At 38.2% G+C, this 20802-nt stretch overlaps 1 protein-coding gene across 1 annotated transcript in view; it reads right to left on the bottom strand.

Moving 5' to 3' along the window:
- LOC308099648 (uncharacterized protein) overlaps nt 1-20802 on the bottom strand; it is a gene marked incomplete at its 3' end in the record, with an annotated part of 46598 nt that overhangs the window by 23440 nt on the left and 2356 nt on the right. Inside the window, exons 2-12 of the mRNA XM_080448384.1 lie at nt 20629-20743; nt 18973-19019; nt 16039-16088; nt 14078-14151; nt 10541-10605; nt 4749-4813; nt 3384-3434; nt 2324-2944; nt 2102-2200; nt 1925-1972; nt 141-1328 (exon numbers count right to left, since the gene is read on the bottom strand). Of these exons, the coding sequence (XP_080304510.1) occupies nt 141-1328; nt 1925-1972; nt 2102-2200; nt 2324-2944; nt 3384-3434; nt 4749-4767 (2026 nt within the window). The 5' untranslated portion in view covers nt 4768-4813; nt 10541-10605; nt 14078-14151; ... (1 more) ...; nt 18973-19019; nt 20629-20743. The remainder of the gene's footprint in view (nt 1-140; nt 1329-1924; nt 1973-2101; nt 2201-2323; nt 2945-3383; nt 3435-4748; nt 4814-10540; nt 10606-14077; nt 14152-16038; nt 16089-18972; nt 19020-20628; nt 20744-20802) is intronic.

The raw sequence follows: 20802 nt of genomic DNA, 5'->3' as shown, positions 1-20802 counted from the left end.
AAAGACAGCCACATAGGCAGACACAGAGTTAGGTGTGACCGTACCCTAAAGCAGAAATAAGAACCAAAGTTTGGTGTTTTCAACTGATTCTCAGAGGTGTATTATAATAACACACAAAAGCCAACCAATTAAATACTTACCAGTGTTGGAGTTTTGAAGCTGAAGTCCAGCCTTTAGCGTGGTGAGATCTTTGTCTTGTTGTATGATCTTTACCATCTGGGCCTTGGTAAACATTTCTCTTGTGAAGAGGGGTGATTTGCCCTCTCGACATTTAATCTCTTCTACAGCAGCCAACAACTCAGGAACGTTTCTGTCCTTAATGTTGAAGACAGCATTTTGGAATCCACAGCTCTGACACAGCTCCTGGATGTGTGTATCTTCATCTGCTGGAATGGTTGGATCAGACTCTACAGTCCACAGAACCATGCTGAAGTCTTTGACCTCAGAGCCGAATACATCTTGGATGCTCTGTAACTCTCCCTTATCTTCATCAGTGAGGGAACCCATGGGAACAACCAGCAGGAAGCCATGGACGCCCTCAGGATCACAGAGAGAGACACAACTGAATGAATTGTGTATCATTGCCTCCTTAGATGTTTCATACAAGGCAGGCATGTCCACCAGGGTCACCCAGCGCCCACACACTTCACCCTGTTTCTTCACACATTCTGTAGAGGAAGTAGACCCTGGTTTGAATTGGGTCTGACCCAGAATGGCATTGGCTGCAGAAGTCTTCCCAGCACCTCTTCTGCCACACAGCACCAGGTTCAGAGGAGGGGTGGACTTTGGTGTCATGGTTTCTCTACCTTCATCAAAGGTGAGGTATCTCCCTCTGTTTTCACTGACAATGTTCTCAATCTTCTTCATCAGTGATGGACGGTCATCTTCAGACATTCTGTAAAGTCTTCCTCCACAATCTACAATGGTCTGTTCTACAGATTTGCTTGCTAAACTTTCCTCATGTGTTGTGATGACCATTGAGTGGTTAAAGGCTTCTTGATGAAACAAACTCATGATGAACTTCAGTGTGTGTCTGTCTTCCTCTGTGAATTCAGAATGCTTCAATAAGAGCAGGATCACATTTGGTCCAGGAGAACAAAGAGATGCACACCTCTCTATTTCCCGTCTCACTGATGGAAGAGATTGACTGAAGACATCCGTGGTTTTCACTACTCTGACAGACATTCCCTGCCACTCCCCATCTTCAGCAGGCAGCTTTTTTTGGAAGTGTTCGAGATAATAACCACGTTTCCCTGTGATGAAGTTACCAAGTGCTGTCTTTTTGTCATCACGTTTCCCGATAAGCATAATCATAACTCCAGAAGCTGCTACAAAGAAAAAAATATGTATTTATTTATTATTTTTTTCCACAAACTCATTTGCTCTTTACATTGCCATCACTACATTATATTAAGAGGCATTCTGAAAACTAGAAAGGTGCACCATGTAGAGCAGTAATAATATTTAATAATCATTATTAAATAATAATAAGTGTAATAATAATAATAATAATAATAATAATTGAGGTTGTATGCAGCAAAATTACTACATAAAGCCATGAAAGTAGCACGGCAAGTGATTACCAGTTATACAATCTAACAGAACTGTCTGCTTCCCTAGCTCTCTCATACACATTAATTGTCTACCATCCTCCAGTGAAGTTTGATTGTAAGTGTAAAATGTAAGTGTTGGGTTTTCATTTGTCTCTCTAAATTGACCTAGAGATCTTCTTCATTAGTAAGAACAAAACTACTAAGTACAATGTCATGTAAACCATTCACTGATTTATAATTTATTTTCACATTTTCACATAGTGAGAGGGTGCTGACATTCAGGGCCAGCCCTACATTTAATGAATCACTGACGTTATAATTATTTATTTCACAATACATTTAGCCCTGCTTTTTAATGTAAGTTAACTTACTTTGATCAGCTGTTATTGAGGACTTTGATGCTTTAATAAAGTCTCGCCCTGAAAAGAAATAACACCAACTGCGATTATCACAACTAAATGCTTTTCAAAAGTATAGTATAGTGTTATAGAATAATTGCATTAATTATATAGCAAACACATTATAACAATGCTGTCCTATACATTTACCACCAGTTCTTAATGGACTCAAGTTCACAGCTTCTCTTGGTCTCTTGCTTTGATAAGCTGTTGTTGATGGCTGATGGAATGCTTTAATTAATTCCAGCCCTGACAAGATAATGACACCAACTGTAATATCTCACAACAACATGCTTTTAAAAATGATCGTATTAAGTAATAGAATCATTTGCTTTAAATATGTACCAAACACATTATCTGGCCTACACTTACCAGATTTTAATGGATGGAAGTTGAAAGCTCTACTTGGTCTCTTGCTTCCAGCACTGGTGTGATCACCCATGGCATCTTCAAAGACATCACAGTGGACATGCTGTCCGTTGTTCTCCTTAACAACTTGACCCAGTCGTGTCAACAGCTCTTTGGGTGCGAGGTTCTTCAGCTGTAAATGTCTGTACCTACATTTTCTGATCATTTCCTGTAGTGGAGGATGCTCCATGTAGTTTAACATGTGACCTGTACTCTGCTCTGACACTAATACAAATGCGTGATCAAATGAGTGATCACTGAAGTCTTTAAGAACTTTCTGTAACCTGAGTCTTTGTTCTTCAGTGAAGCCATCAGGCTGAAGCACCAGTAGAAACACATGAGGTCCAGGAGCAGAATGTGTTACACAGCTTCGGACTTTTTCTGACAGTTCTGTAACTGACAAGTTGGGATTTAGCAGGTCTGGAGTGTTGATGACCACCATCTTTATGTTCTCTAGTGAACCACCAACTCGCATACAGTCATTAAGAGCATGTTCACTGAACGCAGTTTGTCCCAGTAGTTGGTTCCCAACAGCATTCCTCTCCAATTGGTTATTCCCCAACAGAACAACCCTCAGATCAGACACTGAAATTAAAACACACCATTAAAACATTACAGGTTTAAACTAACTAATTGTTCTTGATATTAATTCTGTATCTAGCTAACGAACATACATTCCCAAAACAATAATGAATATATCATGTTTTTTTCCCTGATACATTGATGGAGTTAGTATCATTTGGGACCAACTCAACCTCTAGAATTTTAGCCACCTTTAAGGCCAGACTGACCATCCTCATCAAATTCTGTGATTGGGAGTAAAATTCTAAATCCTACACTAGGAGATGATCCTGACATTTGGTCTGGACCATGGTTCTTACAGTGTGAGCAGCTCAACGACAACCTGCAGCTTGAACCTAAAATTAAGCTTGAAATTAAATAATTAAAACTAGAGGCTGAATGGTGTTTCATTCTTTACAAATGAAACACCAAAACAGTTCTAATTCAGTTCTGTTTTACTCACTGAAAGGAGGTATCATCTCATAGCTTCCGCTCCGTTTCACAGACTGGCCCTCTATGATAATATGAAATTGAGGCAATAAAGAAAATGCAATTCAATCAATATTCAAAATCACTACCTGAAACCATTTTAGTGTTGTATTTATTTTTCAGTACATTCTGAATATTTGAAACTGTTTCAATCTATTTTCCCACACCAGGTCTCTATGACAAACCCTTCACAGAGAAAAAAAGAAAATATGTAAGGCTGTGAGCACTATATATATATATATATATATATAATATATATATATAATATATATATAATATATCTCTGCTGTCCAGCCTGAACCTGCTAACTCCAAAACGCTCATTGTTCAGGAAACGAAAAAACAAAATATACGTTTTTCAGGAAATGAAGAAAACCTTATATTTTTAAAACAAAGAAATACTGCCTCATCAAAGTTGGTATAGTGACTTTATATATGGTCAGATACTTGCATGTGTCATTATATTATCATCACTTTACCCAAATCGCGGGTAAATCAACACATTACCCAGCGCAAGTGGAGTTAGTAGTTTCAGACGAGCAGAAATCAAGCTGAAATTGAGTTGTTGTCCAAACAACAATAGCTCCACTCGCTGCTGAGGGAGAGGTTTCAAAAGGGTACAAATTCCCAAAAGCTAACAATGGATCTCCAAGCTCACAATGCATCACAACAACGTGTGAATTAATGCCCTGATGCTTCATGACACTTATTATATAGGCCTACAATAATAAACAGGACTTTAAATATTACAATAACTAAAGAGGTAGCAGAACTAGCGCGGCAGAAATGCTATGAACGCCTTTCTTCTTGTCACATTGCTCTCCTCATTAAACACTTCATAGATTTTAGAAATAGAATTACTTGTTTTCATGACATTAGCGTCAGTGCTAAGTTTGATAAACAGGTACACTGCATAGTTTTTTTGTTGATCCTCCTCCTCGTTTTCATGCTGTGAAAAGCAGCACTGTAGAGGAGAGGGGGGAGTTGTTTGTTTTTGACGGACAGTTTGAGGATCCAATGGAGTTGGGAGTTTTCGTCAGAGGCGCTTTTTAATACTTTTCATTGGTTCAAATGTTTTGATTTTTTACACAGACGTAAAGGGTGTTCAATAGCATTGATTTATGAAAAAAAAAAAAAAAGATGAAAATGGAGTTAGCTGGTTCGTCCCGGACACCGACGATTATATTTATACATAATATAGCCAAACTACAAGCTCACAACGCGTCGCAAGCTTGTAGATCGCTGTAGGTTTACATGAGAAAAGAACATAATGTCCCAAGTAAGGCAAATTGGATGCTTTGTTTCCACTATACAGAATTGCAATATTTGACTGAACTCACCAGGTGCTGATTCAGCCATAACGTCACTCTGCTGGACACCCAGGAAATACAAATTCAATTGGAGTCTGTTGGTTTGTTATGGAAAGAATAAGACATAATATTTGTTAACACTATATTAACTCTATAATTGTTCTGCATTCTTGACACATTCATGACAGCTCAATAATACATTCATTACAGTTTATAATGCATTATAATGCCCTTATAAGGCATTATAATGCTTGTTATAAATGTTTATAATCATGTATAACGACTTATAACCACATTTATAACATATTATAACTGCTGGTCATGATGCATTATTATGCTCAGTGGAACAGCACATTATAACTACCCTAACTTAGTCAGTTGTAAAGGCTCATAGAGAGGTGCTGTAATGTGTCAAAACGCATTATAACCAAATGTTTATTAAATGGAATAATGTCTTATAAACATCAATAATATGCTATAACATGACTTTGAGACCTTTAAGTAAAGTGGCCACATATTCATGCGTTATTAGACATTGTATCATACTATAATACCCTATAGCACGACACAGTGACCTTTAAGTAAAGTGGAAACATTCTTTAATGGTTATTAGCACTTGTATCATACTATAATACCCTATAGCACGACATAGTGACCTTTAAGTAAAGTGGAAACATTCTTTAATGGCACTTGTATCATACTATAATACCCTATAGCATGACGTAGTGACCTTTAAAGGAAAATACCGGACAAATTAAGTGTTGTCTTTGATGTCTCGTTACTCACCTATTGACGTGAAAAGTGGCGTTCTTTTTTTCCATCGATTCCCCTGTCGTCATTTTTTAAACCCCCTCCGTTGTCATAATGGGAGCGCGTGGGTCAGGGAGATTCGTCTATTATAACCGATGCAAAGTTGTTTTTTTCTCTACTGCTAGTCATTGTGGATAATAGACGAATCTCCCTGACCCACGCGCTCCCATTATGACAACGGAGGGGGTTTAAAAAATGACGACAGGGGAATCGATGGAAAAAAAGAACGCCACTTTTCACGTCAATAGGTGAGTAACGAGACATCAAAGACAACACTTAATTTGTCCGGTATTCTCCTTTAAGTAAAGTGACAACATTCTTTATAAGTCATTAGCATTTGTATCATATTATAATACTCTATAGCTTGATGTAGAGAGAAGGAATGAGTCCATATCAGTGTGTTTTGAGTTTGTTCATTTTACTGGATATTATGGAACTGCAACAAGACAGTTAAACACATAAACAATGAATTTAAGGCACGTTTCTTCATCACATTATCATAACAGGATGCATTGGCTTTCTTTTTGATTGATAGCCATACTGTAACTGGACATAAACAGAATAATACATAACAGAAATAATATTTAAACAAAAACAAGTTTTATAAAAATATAACATAAATAGGCTACATGACACCAAATAGTTCTGTTGTTTCCAAAATTGTATTACTATTACAGTGGGGTAGAATTCATTCATTAATCACAACACAATCACACAGTAGCAGCTTGGGGCCTCTGCAGTCACTACTTCAGTGCAAGTTAGCTTTAGCTGCTAAGCTAAGATGCTAAGCTAAGCTGCTCAGCATGGAGGACAATACTACAAAACAAACATTGTGGAGACAAATGGCCAACTTTCCCACCATTACAATACCCCCTCGTCATATGCTACTTTATGTGTCTAAGTTTAGTTTACCCAATTTATGATATATCACCTACAACAAGAAGGTTAAACACAAACAATGAATAAGGCACGTTTCTGTCCAGTCTTCATCACATTGCATAACAGGATGTTACGTTATTGTCCTCTTTGACTGACAGAATCCTGTAGCACTCACTGGCGTGTAATGCCCCCTTGTGGCGTGGTGGAGCTATTGCTCTGTATGTGTTGTTGCTATTCAAGTTCATAGTAGATGTCATGGTATTACAAGTTAAATAGTTTCAAAGAGAGAGTTCACGCATAAGTGTATTTATTTTCTGTCATATTGTTGTAATGTTAGTCTATTTACTTAATATTCACTGTGTTCCATTCCTGCAAAAGACAACACATACAGAGCAATAGCTCCACCACGCCACAAGGGGGCATTACACTCCAGTGAGCGCTACAGGATTCTGTCAGTCAAAGAGGACAATAACATAACATCCTGTTATGCAATGTGATGAAGACTGGACACAAACGTGCCTTAATTCATTGTTTAATTATGTGTTTAACTATCTTGTTGCAGGTGGGATATCATAAAGTGGGTAAACTTAGACACATAAAGTAGCATATGACCAGGGAGTATTTTGATGGTGGGAAAGTTGGCCATTTGTCTCCACAATGTTTGTAACTACAATTGTCCTCCATGCTGAGCATTTTATTTTAGCATCTTAGCTTAGCATCTTAACTTAGCAGCTAAAGCTAACTTGCACTGAAGTAGTGACTGCAGAGGCCCCAAGCTGCTACTGTGTGACTGTGTTGTGATTAATTAATGAATTCTACCCCACTGTAATAGTAATACTATTTTACTAGTGAAAAGCAGCACTGTAGAGGAGAGGGGGGAGTTGTTTGTTTTTGACGGACAGTTTGAGGATCCAATGGAGTTGGGAGTTTTCGTCAGAGGCGCTTTTTAATACTTTTCATTGGTTCAAATGTTTTGATTTTTTACACAGACGTAAAGGGTGTTCAATAGCATTGATTTATGAAAAAAAAAAAAAAAGATGAAAATGGAGTTAGCTGGTTCGTCCCGGACACCGACGATTATATTTATACATAATATAGCCAAACTACAAGCTCACAACGCGTCGCAAGCTTGTAGATCGCTGTAGGTTTACATGAGAAAAGAACATAATGTCCCAAGTAAGGCAAATTGGATGCTTTGTTTCCACTATACAGAATTGCAATATTTGACTGAACTCACCAGGTGCTGATTCAGCCATAACGTCACTCTGCTGGACACCCAGGAAATACAAATTCAATTGGAGTCTGTTGGTTTGTTATGGAAAGAATAAGACATAATATTTGTTAACACTATATTAACTCTATAATTGTTCTGCATTCTTGACACATTCATGACAGCTCAATAATACATTCATTACAGTTTATAATGCATTATAATGCCCTTATAAGGCATTATAATGCTTGTTATAAATGTTTATAATCATGTATAACGACTTATAACCACATTTATAACATATTATAACTGCTGGTCATGATGCATTATTATGCTCAGTGGAACAGCACATTATAACTACCCTAACTTAGTCAGTTGTAAAGGCTCATAGAGAGGTGCTGTAATGTGTCAAAACGCATTATAACCAAATGTTTATTAAATGGAATAATGTCTTATAAACATCAATAATATGCTATAACATGACTTTGAGACCTTTAAGTAAAGTGGCCACATATTCATGCGTTATTAGACATTGTATCATACTATAATACCCTATAGCACGACACAGTGACCTTTAAGTAAAGTGGAAACATTCTTTAATGGTTATTAGCACTTGTATCATACTATAATACCCTATAGCACGACATAGTGACCTTTAAGTAAAGTGGAAACATTCTTTAATGGCACTTGTATCATACTATAATACCCTATAGCATGACGTAGTGACCTTTAAAGGAAAATACCGGACAAATTAAGTGTTGTCTTTGATGTCTCGTTACTCACCTATTGACGTGAAAAGTGGCGTTCTTTTTTTCCATCGATTCCCCTGTCGTCATTTTTTAAACCCCCTCCGTTGTCATAATGGGAGCGCGTGGGTCAGGGAGATTCGTCTATTATAACCGATGCAAAGTTGTTTTTTTCTCTACTGCTAGTCATTGTGGATAATAGACGAATCTCCCTGACCCACGCGCTCCCATTATGACAACGGAGGGGGTTTAAAAAATGACGACAGGGGAATCGATGGAAAAAAAGAACGCCACTTTTCACGTCAATAGGTGAGTAACGAGACATCAAAGACAACACTTAATTTGTCCGGTATTCTCCTTTAAGTAAAGTGACAACATTCTTTATAAGTCATTAGCATTTGTATCATATTATAATACTCTATAGCTTGATGTAGAGAGAAGGAATGAGTCCATATCAGTGTGTTTTGAGTTTGTTCATTTTACTGGATATTATGGAACTGCAACAAGACAGTTAAACACATAAACAATGAATTTAAGGCACGTTTCTTCATCACATTATCATAACAGGATGCATTGGCTTTCTTTTTGATTGATAGCCATACTGTAACTGGACATAAACAGAATAATACATAACAGAAATAATATTTAAACAAAAACAAGTTTTATAAAAATATAACATAAATAGGCTACATGACACCAAATAGTTCTGTTGTTTCCAAAATTGTATTACTATTACAGTGGGGTAGAATTCATTCATTAATCACAACACAATCACACAGTAGCAGCTTGGGGCCTCTGCAGTCACTACTTCAGTGCAAGTTAGCTTTAGCTGCTAAGCTAAGATGCTAAGCTAAGCTGCTCAGCATGGAGGACAATACTACAAAACAAACATTGTGGAGACAAATGGCCAACTTTCCCACCATTACAATACCCCCTCGTCATATGCTACTTTATGTGTCTAAGTTTAGTTTACCCAATTTATGATATATCACCTACAACAAGAAGGTTAAACACAAACAATGAATAAGGCACGTTTCTGTCCAGTCTTCATCACATTGCATAACAGGATGTTACGTTATTGTCCTCTTTGACTGACAGAATCCTGTAGCACTCACTGGCGTGTAATGCCCCCTTGTGGCGTGGTGGAGCTATTGCTCTGTATGTGTTGTTGCTATTCAAGTTCATAGTAGATGTCATGGTATTACAAGTTAAATAGTTTCAAAGAGAGAGTTCACGCATAAGTGTATTTATTTTCTGTCATATTGTTGTAATGTTAGTCTATTTACTTAATATTCACTGTGTTCCATTCCTGCAAAAGACAACACATACAGAGCAATAGCTCCACCACGCCACAAGGGGGCATTACACTCCAGTGAGCGCTACAGGATTCTGTCAGTCAAAGAGGACAATAACATAACATCCTGTTATGCAATGTGATGAAGACTGGACACAAACGTGCCTTAATTCATTGTTTAATTATGTGTTTAACTATCTTGTTGCAGGTGGGATATCATAAAGTGGGTAAACTTAGACACATAAAGTAGCATATGACCAGGGAGTATTTTGATGGTGGGAAAGTTGGCCATTTGTCTCCACAATGTTTGTAACTACAATTGTCCTCCATGCTGAGCATTTTATTTTAGCATCTTAGCTTAGCATCTTAACTTAGCAGCTAAAGCTAACTTGCACTGAAGTAGTGACTGCAGAGGCCCCAAGCTGCTACTGTGTGACTGTGTTGTGATTAATTAATGAATTCTACCCCACTGTAATAGTAATACTATTTTACTAGTGAAAAGCAGCACTGTAGAGGAGAGGGGGGAGTTGTTTGTTTTTGACGGACAGTTTGAGGATCCAATGGAGTTGGGAGTTTTCGTCAGAGGCGCTTTTTAATACTTTTCATTGGTTCAAATGTTTTGATTTTTTACACAGACGTAAAGGGTGTTCAATAGCATTGATTTATGAAAAAAAAAAAAAAAGATGAAAATGGAGTTAGCTGGTTCGTCCCGGACACCGACGATTATATTTATACATAATATAGCCAAACTACAAGCTCACAACGCGTCGCAAGCTTGTAGATCGCTGTAGGTTTACATGAGAAAAGAACATAATGTCCCAAGTAAGGCAAATTGGATGCTTTGTTTCCACTATACAGAATTGCAATATTTGACTGAACTCACCAGGTGCTGATTCAGCCATAACGTCACTCTGCTGGACACCCAGGAAATACAAATTCAATTGGAGTCTGTTGGTTTGTTATGGAAAGAATAAGACATAATATTTGTTAACACTATATTAACTCTATAATTGTTCTGCATTCTTGACACATTCATGACAGCTCAATAATACATTCATTACAGTTTATAATGCATTATAATGCCCTTATAAGGCATTATAATGCTTGTTATAAATGTTTATAATCATGTATAACGACTTATAACCACATTTATAACATATTATAACTGCTGGTCATGATGCATTATTATGCTCAGTGGAACAGCACATTATAACTACCCTAACTTAGTCAGTTGTAAAGGCTCATAGAGAGGTGCTGTAATGTGTCAAAACGCATTATAACCAAATGTTTATTAAATGGAATAATGTCTTATAAACATCAATAATATGCTATAACATGACTTTGAGACCTTTAAGTAAAGTGGCCACATATTCATGCGTTATTAGACATTGTATCATACTATAATACCCTATAGCACGACACAGTGACCTTTAAGTAAAGTGGAAACATTCTTTAATGGTTATTAGCACTTGTATCATACTATAATACCCTATAGCACGACGTAGTGACCTTTAAGTAAAGTGGAAACATTCTTTAATGGTCATTAGCACTTGTATCATACTATAATACCCTATAGCATGACGTAGTGACCTTTAAGTAAAGTGACAACATTTTTTATAAGTCATTAGCATTTGTATCATATTATAATACTCTATAGCTTGATGTAGACTGTAGAGAGAAGGAATGAGTCCATATCAGTGTGTTTTCATTTTGTTCATTTTACTGGATATTATGGAACTGCAACAAGGCAGTTAAACACATAAACAATGAATTTAAGGCACGTTTCTTCATCACATTATTAACAGGATGCATTGGCTTTCTTTTTGATTGATAGCCATACTGTAACTGGACATAAACAGCATAATACATAACAGAAATAACATCACATTTAAAAAAAAAAAAAATTACAAAAATATAACATAAATACATGACACCAGATAGTTCTGTTGTTTCCAAAATAGTATTACTATTACAGTGGGGTAGAATTCATTAATTAATCACAACACAGTCACACAGTAGCAGCTTGGGGCCTCTGCAGTCACTACTTCAGTGCAAGTTAGCTTTAGCTGCTAAGTTAAGATGCTAAGCTAAGATGCTAAAATAAAATGCTCAGCATGGAGGACAATTGTAGTTACAAACATTGTGGAGACAAATGGCCAACTTTCCCACCATCAAAATACTCCCTGGTCATATGCTACTTTATGTGTCTAAGTTTACCCACTTTATGATATCCCACCTGCAACAAGATAGTTAAACACATAATTAAACAATGAATTAAGGCACGTTTGTGTCCAGTCTTCATCACATTGCATAACAGGATGTTATGTTATTGTCCTCTTTGACTGACAGAATCCTGTAGCGCTCACTGGAGTGTAATGCCCCCTTGTGGCGTGGTGGAGCTATTGCTCTGTATGTGTTGTCTTTTGCAGGAATGGAACACAGTGAATATTAAGTAAATAGACTAACATTACAACAATATGACAGAAAATAAATACACTTATGCGTGAACTCTCTCTTTGAAACTATTTAACTTGTAATACCATGACATCTACTATGAACTTGAATAGCAACAACACATACAGAGCAATAGCTCCACCACGCCACAAGGGGGCATTACACGCCAGTGAGTGCTACAGGATTCTGTCAGTCAAAGAGGACAATAACGTAACATCCTGTTATGCAATGTGATGAAGACTGGACAGAAACGTGCCTTATTCATTGTTTGTGTTTAACCTTCTTGTTGTAGGTGATATATCATAAATTGGGTAAACTAAACTTAGACACATAAAGTAGCATATGACGAGGGGGTATTGTAATGGTGGGAAAGTTGGCCATTTGTCTCCACAATGTTTGTTTTGTAGTATTGTCCTCCATGCTGAGCAGCTTAGCTTAGCATCTTAGCTTAGCAGCTAAAGCTAACTTGCACTGAAGTAGTGACTGCAGAGGCCCCAAGCTGCTACTGTGTGATTGTGTTGTGATTAATGAATGAATTCTACCCCACTGTAATAGTAATACAATTTTGGAAACAACAGAACTATTTGGTGTCATGTAGCCTATTTATGTTATATTTTTATAAAACTTGTTTTTGTTTAAATATTATTTCTGTTATGTATTATTCTGTTTATGTCCAGTTACAGTATGGCTATCAATCAAAAAGAAAGCCAATGCATCCTGTTATGATAATGTGATGAAGAAACGTGCCTTAAATTCATTGTTTATGTGTTTAACTGTCTTGTTGCAGTTCCATAATATCCAGTAAAATGAACAAACTCAAAACACACTGATATGGACTCATTCCTTCTCTCTACATCAAGCTATAGAGTATTATAATATGATACAAATGCTAATGACTTATAAAGAATGTTGTCACTTTACTTAAAGGAGAATACCGGACAAATTAAGTGTTGTCTTTGATGTCTCGTTACTCACCTATTGACGTGAAAAGTGGCGTTATTTTTTTCCATCGATTCCCCTGTCGTCATTTTTTAAACCCCCTCCGTTGTCATAATGGGAGCGCGTGGGTCAGGGAGATTCGTCTATTATCCACAATGACTAGCAGTAGAGAAAAAAACAACTTTGCATCGGTTATAATAGACGAATCTCCCTGACCCACGCGCTCCCATTATGACAACGGAGGGGGTTTAAAAAATGACGACAGGGGAATCGATGGAAAAAAAGAACGCCACTTTTCACGTCAATAGGTGAGTAACGAGACATCAAAGACAACACTTAATTTGTCCGGTATTCTCCTTTAAAGGTCACTACGTCATGCTATAGGGTATTATAGTATGATACAAGTGCCATTAAAGAATGTTTCCACTTTACTTAAAGGTCACTATGTCGTGCTATAGGGTATTATAGTATGATACAAGTGCTAATAACCATTAAATAATGTTTCCACTTTACTTAAAGGTCATTGTGTCGTGCTATATGGTATTATAGTATGATACAATGTCTAATAACGCATGAATATGTGGCCACTTTACTTAAAGGTCTCAAAGTCATGTTATAGCATATTATTGATGTTTATAAGACATTATTTAAACATTTGGTTATAATGCGTTATGACACATTACAGCACTTCTCTATGAGCCTTTACAACTGACTAAGTTAGGGTAGTTATAATGTGCTGTTCCACTGAGCATAATAATGCATTATGACCAGCAGTTATAATACGTTATAAATGTGGTTATAAGTCGTTATACATGATTATAAACATTTATAACGAGCATTATAATGCCTTATAAGGGCATTATAATGCATTATAAATGAGCTTATAAAGCATTATAGAGACGACCTTCATAGAAAGTGTTACCCAAAAAACTTTTGTGAAACTGTTGTTCAAGAACATACCCAAATATGTTTAATGATATTGTTCATGAATATTCAAAGATTCAAAGAGGTTTTATTTGTCACTCACTATTTGACGAGCTGAGTGGAGACACTTTTTGTCAGCGCCTTGGGGGACAGCTAGCTGTCTGCAGGTATCCTAGCCTAAGCCACGTGCGACAAGACAAAAGTGACAAAATAACAAGAGCATCATCAAAATCTGCATAATTATGCATAATTATAAGTTAATGTGTTAATGTGAACTGATTGTCACTAATGATTGACATGGGGTTTGTCCTGTGTGTCACTGATGTGTCCAGTTTGAGAATTAAATGGCGTTTTGATCAGTGTAATTCAACAGCTACTTGGCTAATTCACAAAAAAAGGTGGAGGACAGGGTTCCCAAACATATAAATGAGAGAACGGAAGACAATGTTTTCTGTTTTCTTCTTCTCATGATATTGTTGGGCTGTGCACCTTGAGGGCGCGCTCCCACCGCACTTTTATCTTACCTCTGGGGCGGAATCTGCCAATGCTTTGTCAATGTAAATGTGTGGATTCACGCAAGAGCGGATCTTTCCGCATGTCGCGCAGACCTTGCGTTTATCTGCTCTACACGACTTGTCCATTTGAAGCATATAACTGCTGGAGGCAGGAGCTAATTTTCCCCCTCTGTCCAATCGGGTGAGTCGAAGGCAGACCGTCCCAAGACTCAGGAAGGCATAGACATATAAAGGTAGACGCCTCCTTCGGCTCTGAGGCATGCGTATCTCGGCCGTGCTTCCACTTCCTTCCGCTTCAGCAGGGCAAGCTGGAAACTTCCGTGTGCGTCACAGACATAGAGTTAAAAATAATAGAGAGGGCACCGGATATCGCCTCCCATCCACTTGCATTGAGTTGCTCACCCAGCGCATGGGCCTAATTGAACCCTTCTTCCGGGTTGGAAACGTATTGGAAAATGTGATGGGCGCGGCCTATTTGGGTCCTCAGTGACGACACTGGAGCACCATGGGCTCGTACATATACATTGGCCACACCTGCAATACCTCAAATGGCCAGCATGTCCATTTGGCTTCAATGAAACCACTGGGTTCTGGGGGCTTGGTCACAGAAGGGGGCGTTCGGTAGGCCAATCAGAGGCAGGTGGGGCGGGTCTTTTCTTAAGAGGCAGCCGCGTAGCAAGTAGCAACTAGTCAGTTAGACGTGGTGTGATTGGCCAGTAGTCAACGCGCTGTGATTGGCCAGTAGTCAAGTAGCCCTGCGGAGGGGCCTTGTATTGAGATACCAGTCGCTCCAATGAACTGCAGAGACCAATGAGGTATCTAGGTTTCTATATCTATGGCTCAAGGCAGAAGGCGGTGCGGGCTACGGGGAGGGTCCTGAAAGTGAGTGACAGGTGCGTCACAGCGTTTTTTTAGAATCCGCTGGCTGCAAAAAACTGTGGCCGCGCACAACCTGAGACCTTTATTTAATCCAGAGTGTTCTCTTCTCTTTTCTCTCAAAGTATAATTATTGTTTTTATTAATGTTTTTAGAACAACACAATACTGCCTCATTAAAGTTGGTATGGTGACTTTATACATTTCCAGATACTTGAATGTGTCCTTATATTATCATCACTTTACCCAAATACAGCTCAAGTGGAGATATCAGGTTTTGACCATTAATGTGGAGATTTGTTTGTTTTCCGTCTGACTTTGTCATTCTAATCAATGATGGAAAAACAGCTATCTCCAAAGTTGGAGTTAGGTGGTTTGACCGACAGTTTTGAGGATCCAATGGATCCTGTTTAGTCAGAAGTGCTTTTTAATTCTTTGCATTGGTTCAATATTTGTAAAAATCACACCCAGTGTGAAGTGAGCGGTGTCTTTGATGAGTTAATTTCATTAAGCTATATATGAACTAGAGGAACGATGTTAAATCCCTGTCCGTTCATTTCAAGGCTGCTCAACAGCGCCAATTGATGGTAGGTCACCCACTACTCTATTTGTTGCATGCATTTCAAAATGGATGATTTGTCTCCATGTTCAGGTTCATGTTTGACTCTACTCACCAGGTGCTGTATTCGCTGATTCAGCCATAACATCACCCAGGAAAGAATAACTGGATGATGTTGGGGGAGGAGATATAATATTTGTTAACATTATGTTAACTCTGCCTTCTTGATGCGTTCATGACAGCTCAATAATACATTAATTAAAATTATAAATTATAATATCCAAAATGTGTAAAGGAACACATTCTACGATTTTTAAAGCTAGCTGTCTCCAAGTGCCTAAGACACTTGCTTTTTATCAAAAAGAAAGTGACAAAATAACAAGAGCATCATCAGAATATACATATTCACCATTATGATCTTGTTAATGTGACATGATTGTCACCAATGATTGGCATGGGGTTTGTCCTGTGTGTATTTGATGTGTGTCCAGTTTGACAGAGACTGTATGGCACCTTTGATCAGTCTAATGTTAAAGCTACTTAACTATTCACAAAATAAAGTTGAGAATAGAAATCAGAATATCCAGATGCAGGTCCAAACATTTAAATGAGAGAATGGAACCCAATGTATAATTACAAAAATATTTAGTTATTTATAGCCTTATAGTGGCGGCCATTTTGTGGTGCCACAGATAGAACCCCCATTAATTTTTCCCATCGAGATTTCCGAAAATATTGATATAAATTATTTTAAGCCTGGAACCAATCCATCCAGGCTCCTGGTGAATCATGACCATAAAACATTTGATTCTGTGTTGACAAATATTTGAAAACCGCAAATATTAAATATGGTACATAATACAATAAAATATTCAAACATATTATATATATATATAACGCAAATTCATTATACTTGCATGCATGGTCACAAATAAGATAGTTATTGGAACAGTATAGCCTATATATAGGGAGATTTTGCCTTATAAACAGAATTTTGGCTGTTCTCTGCGTTTCCTTAATTTTAGAAAAGGAAAGGAAAACAGCCCAATGCATTTCGGTCTATAAACCAACAGCACACAGGTCCAGACAGAAATACATTCCAATGCATTTGCCAGGTGTGCGAACGCACGTTCAGGAGATATCTACGATTTTCCAGAAAAAAATCTACAAGCTCAGCATCTAATCATATATGTCTTCATGACCAAATATATTCCAAACATTTCAGTGCTGAGTAGACCACGTTACATTTGTGCAACAAGAGAAGAGCCAATGTCATTTTTAGCATTTTAAATATCATCCGTTAAGACAACTACATTTATGACAACAGACAGTTTAATAAACGGCAACGCAACTGCTTGCAGTGCAGAATGTATACTGTAGCCTACAGTTCTGTAAGCAACTTCAGCATTAGCTTAATTACTCACCTGCTGCAAAGGATGACGAAAGAGAACACACTTTTGTTCCATAGGCCTACATTGTTTTGGTTAATAGTATGGTAAATATTAAGTTGTTTTGCCCTTAAGTTTTGTGTTTATATTCCATAACATGTCTGTGTGGTTTTACGCACAGCAGAACGCACGTCGTACAACGGCCTCTCAAAATGCATTTCAAAACAAGATTTAAAAAAAAATATCTGTTCTATTGGATATTTGTAATGTGATCATTCAACTCATGTTTCATTTTGAAATTGTACTACTGTAAATAGAAGTATAGCCAGCTAGCCTAGGTCCTCGCCTCTTCTGACTTCCTCCACCTTATTACCCTCTGGGGCCCGCAGGTGCTAGCAGCAGACTGCCTTTGCATCTCTCTATACAGTATTGTATTGTTATGTTATTTTACAGACGGCACGGGTGGAACCTAATGACTCGGGCCCCAAAGCGACTGCGTCGCCTGCGTCACGGTAGTTACGCCCTTGCTTGTCACTCCTAGTGAGAATCATATCATCCTCAATTTTGCCACCTCCAGCTCATTCACTCTAAAAAAAGTGAATGACTAAAGTAAATGTTTCTTATTAAACAACGATACTACTCATAACATGGGATGTTAGCTTGGTGTCTGGTATGGTGGCTCAGACAGTTTTTAACCTTAAGTTCCTTTTCATGACGCCTCTTTATGACCAACTGGTGGATTCTAGCGTAGTTTTTGGCCTATAACTTTCCCCTTTTTTCCCTGAACCAAAGTCTGCCGAACTGAGTGTAAGTTTTGGACAAAATCTGTATGAGTAGCAAAATATGTGTTTTGAAGGCGGAAAATCTTGAAAGCAGAAATGGGCGGGGCCTTTGTGAGAAGTTGCGTCATGATCCAAGGAATCCAGGGAAAAAATCTTTTTGATGCTATGACCTATGGTTCAAAAGTTATAGGCCAAAAAGTGATTATTTGTTTTGGCTCTGTCACGCTCCGCTCCTCGGCCCTTGGACCTTGACTGTCACTATTAGGTTTTGGACTTATTAGGACTTGTTCTGTTGTTCAGTATGTTCTGTATTTGTCATGTATTCCTGTTCTGTTTGGTTTTGGTTTTCTGTTACTCTGTTGTTGCCTTTTTGCCTTAGTTTCCACCGGTGTCCTCTTAGTCCCCCAGCCTATCCCAGTGTTGATTGTCAGTTGAGTTCACCTGTGTCCTGTTATCCCTGTGTCTATTTAAGCCCTCTGCGTCTCTGTAGGTTAGTGAATCCCTTGTTGAGTGAGTCTGTAGTTATCTGAAAGTCCTATCTGCCTATGTTTGCCCTTATTTGGGAGAACCTTGGTTTAGCTTAATAAGCACTTTAAGTTAATTTGTTCTGCCTCCATTCGCCTGCTTTTGGGCTCTCCGTACTCATTCCTGACAGGCTCCTAGGCTATAATCCATCTGTAGGTCCTAAAGAAGCCTCAAGCAAAATTTGGCGCTTTTATCCGCTTCGTAACAGTAAAAAAATGACATTAAGCCACTAGACTCATAGTCACAAGAGACAACTGTCTCACGTGTTGCATAATATCCCCTCTCTCTGACTGTTTCATGTCTCTATAATCTCTAAATAGAGCAAATTAGAAACCGCCAGGTTGGGTTGCCTACCTAGGGTTTTGTCAGTCGTGGGGTGCAGCCATCGGGTCACGAGGAAGCTGTGGGGGGAAATAGAGTTTGTATAAATAAATGAATAAATTACGTTATTTCTTTGCATAAGAGGAGAACTAAACAGTTAATGTTTCAGGGATATACGTTTATTTTAAGCATAATATTTAATATCAGGGCCGGATTAATGCACAGGCTCACAGGGTTGCATCCCCGGGACGAAGCATGGTCCAAGCCAGGGGCCCTGAAAAGCCTTAATCCAGTTTATTATACTTTAACTTTAGAACAAGTGAAGTGCTGACAATTAAAACAAAAACAGCCCATTCATTTGCAATATTAATCATTTAAAAGATCATAGGAAAATCCCAACCAGACTAGAAAACCCCTGAGCATGAATGTGCTATTCCGCACAGTGTCATCAAAGACCTTTTTTGTCTTTGGTGACCAGACAAGCTCACAGATAAATTGACTGATTGAGCCTAAAGCCTGAAGCAGTTATTTTTACTTTACTGGAGTATTTCCAGTTTTCAGTACTTTTACTTCTACTCCACTACTATCTCAGAGACAAATATTGTACTTTTTACTAGTTACTTTGTAGATTTTGATTATTATTACAAAACCTTAACCACTTCAACCCTATATACATTTCGGCCATTTGAAAATAGCCGATCTGCAAGCTCACAATGTGTCACGTTGTGATGCATTGTGAGCTTGTAGATCAGCTATTTTCAAAAGATTTTTATACAATTTATTTATACATTTGAAAACGTGTGAAATGGGACATTCTGCATAATGAGTAGTCTCTACCTTTGGTACTTTAAGTACTTTTTTGATGTCAAGAACATTTTTAATACCAGACTTTAACTTACAGAGTTTTTATTTAAAAAAATAATAATTTAGAGTAGCCAATAATGTTTTACCCCTTTTTCTCCCCAATTTAGTTGTTTAATTGATTACTCCCCACACATATTTCTGTGTTGTCAGTGTTGTCATATCCACTGACTCACCTGCCAGTGAGGAGCCCCCACCAGGAGAACGTAAAGCTGACACACTCCTCGCTGACAGGTGCCGCCCCAGCTTGTACCAATATCACCCTCCCCGCCCAGCCCGGCTTCCCTCCCCCGAACACGGGCCAATTGTGTTGCGGATGCACCACGGTGGATTCAAACCGACAACCTGGGCAGGGACATTACCACTGCGCCACTCGAGCGCTACAGAGTATTTATACTTTGCAGTATTGATACTTTAACTTAAGTAAAAAATGAGAATACTTTTTCCACCACTGTATTGATATGTCTCGATTGTGATTGTCAATCAGCCACCTGGTCTACTGCCTACGGCCTACTGCTAGGACCACTGATCCAGGAGAGGAGAGTAATGACAGCGCTGGGAATCTGACAGACTACTGACTTGGAAGGAGAAGTAATAGGTCCTTCTCATCTCAGCCGATACAGCAAATAAGCAGGTCCAGTGTTTTCCTTACAGGCACTTTCAGAGCAGCAATGGCTGAGATGACGCTTTTGTAACTACATACGGGATTGGAAACATATTTAGCTAAAGTTACAGCCAGGCTGTATGAATTCAGTAGCCGCCTATCCTGGACAGCTGTTTAGTGTCAATCCGGGAACCCATTTGGTAAAAAGAAGAAAAAACAACTACCCTTGTTATTACCTCTGAGGGCACAACCTCCTTTTTTGTGTAGAACAGGAACTCGGGTTTGGCTCCTCCCCTTTCTTAGTCCCCTTCCTCCCGGGTGCTTCTGTGTTTATTCCTACTAACAACAACATTGCATGTTGAGCGATTAGTTTAGTGTAGCACGCCACATTATAAAAC

Source organism: Gymnoscopelus braueri (assembly GCF_963280865.1).
Source record: "Gymnoscopelus braueri genome assembly, chromosome: 13".
Lineage (NCBI taxonomy): Eukaryota > Metazoa > Chordata > Actinopteri > Myctophiformes > Myctophidae > Gymnoscopelus > Gymnoscopelus braueri.
Note: the sequence above shows the minus strand (reverse complement) of the source record. Positions and strands in the feature narration are given on the sequence as shown.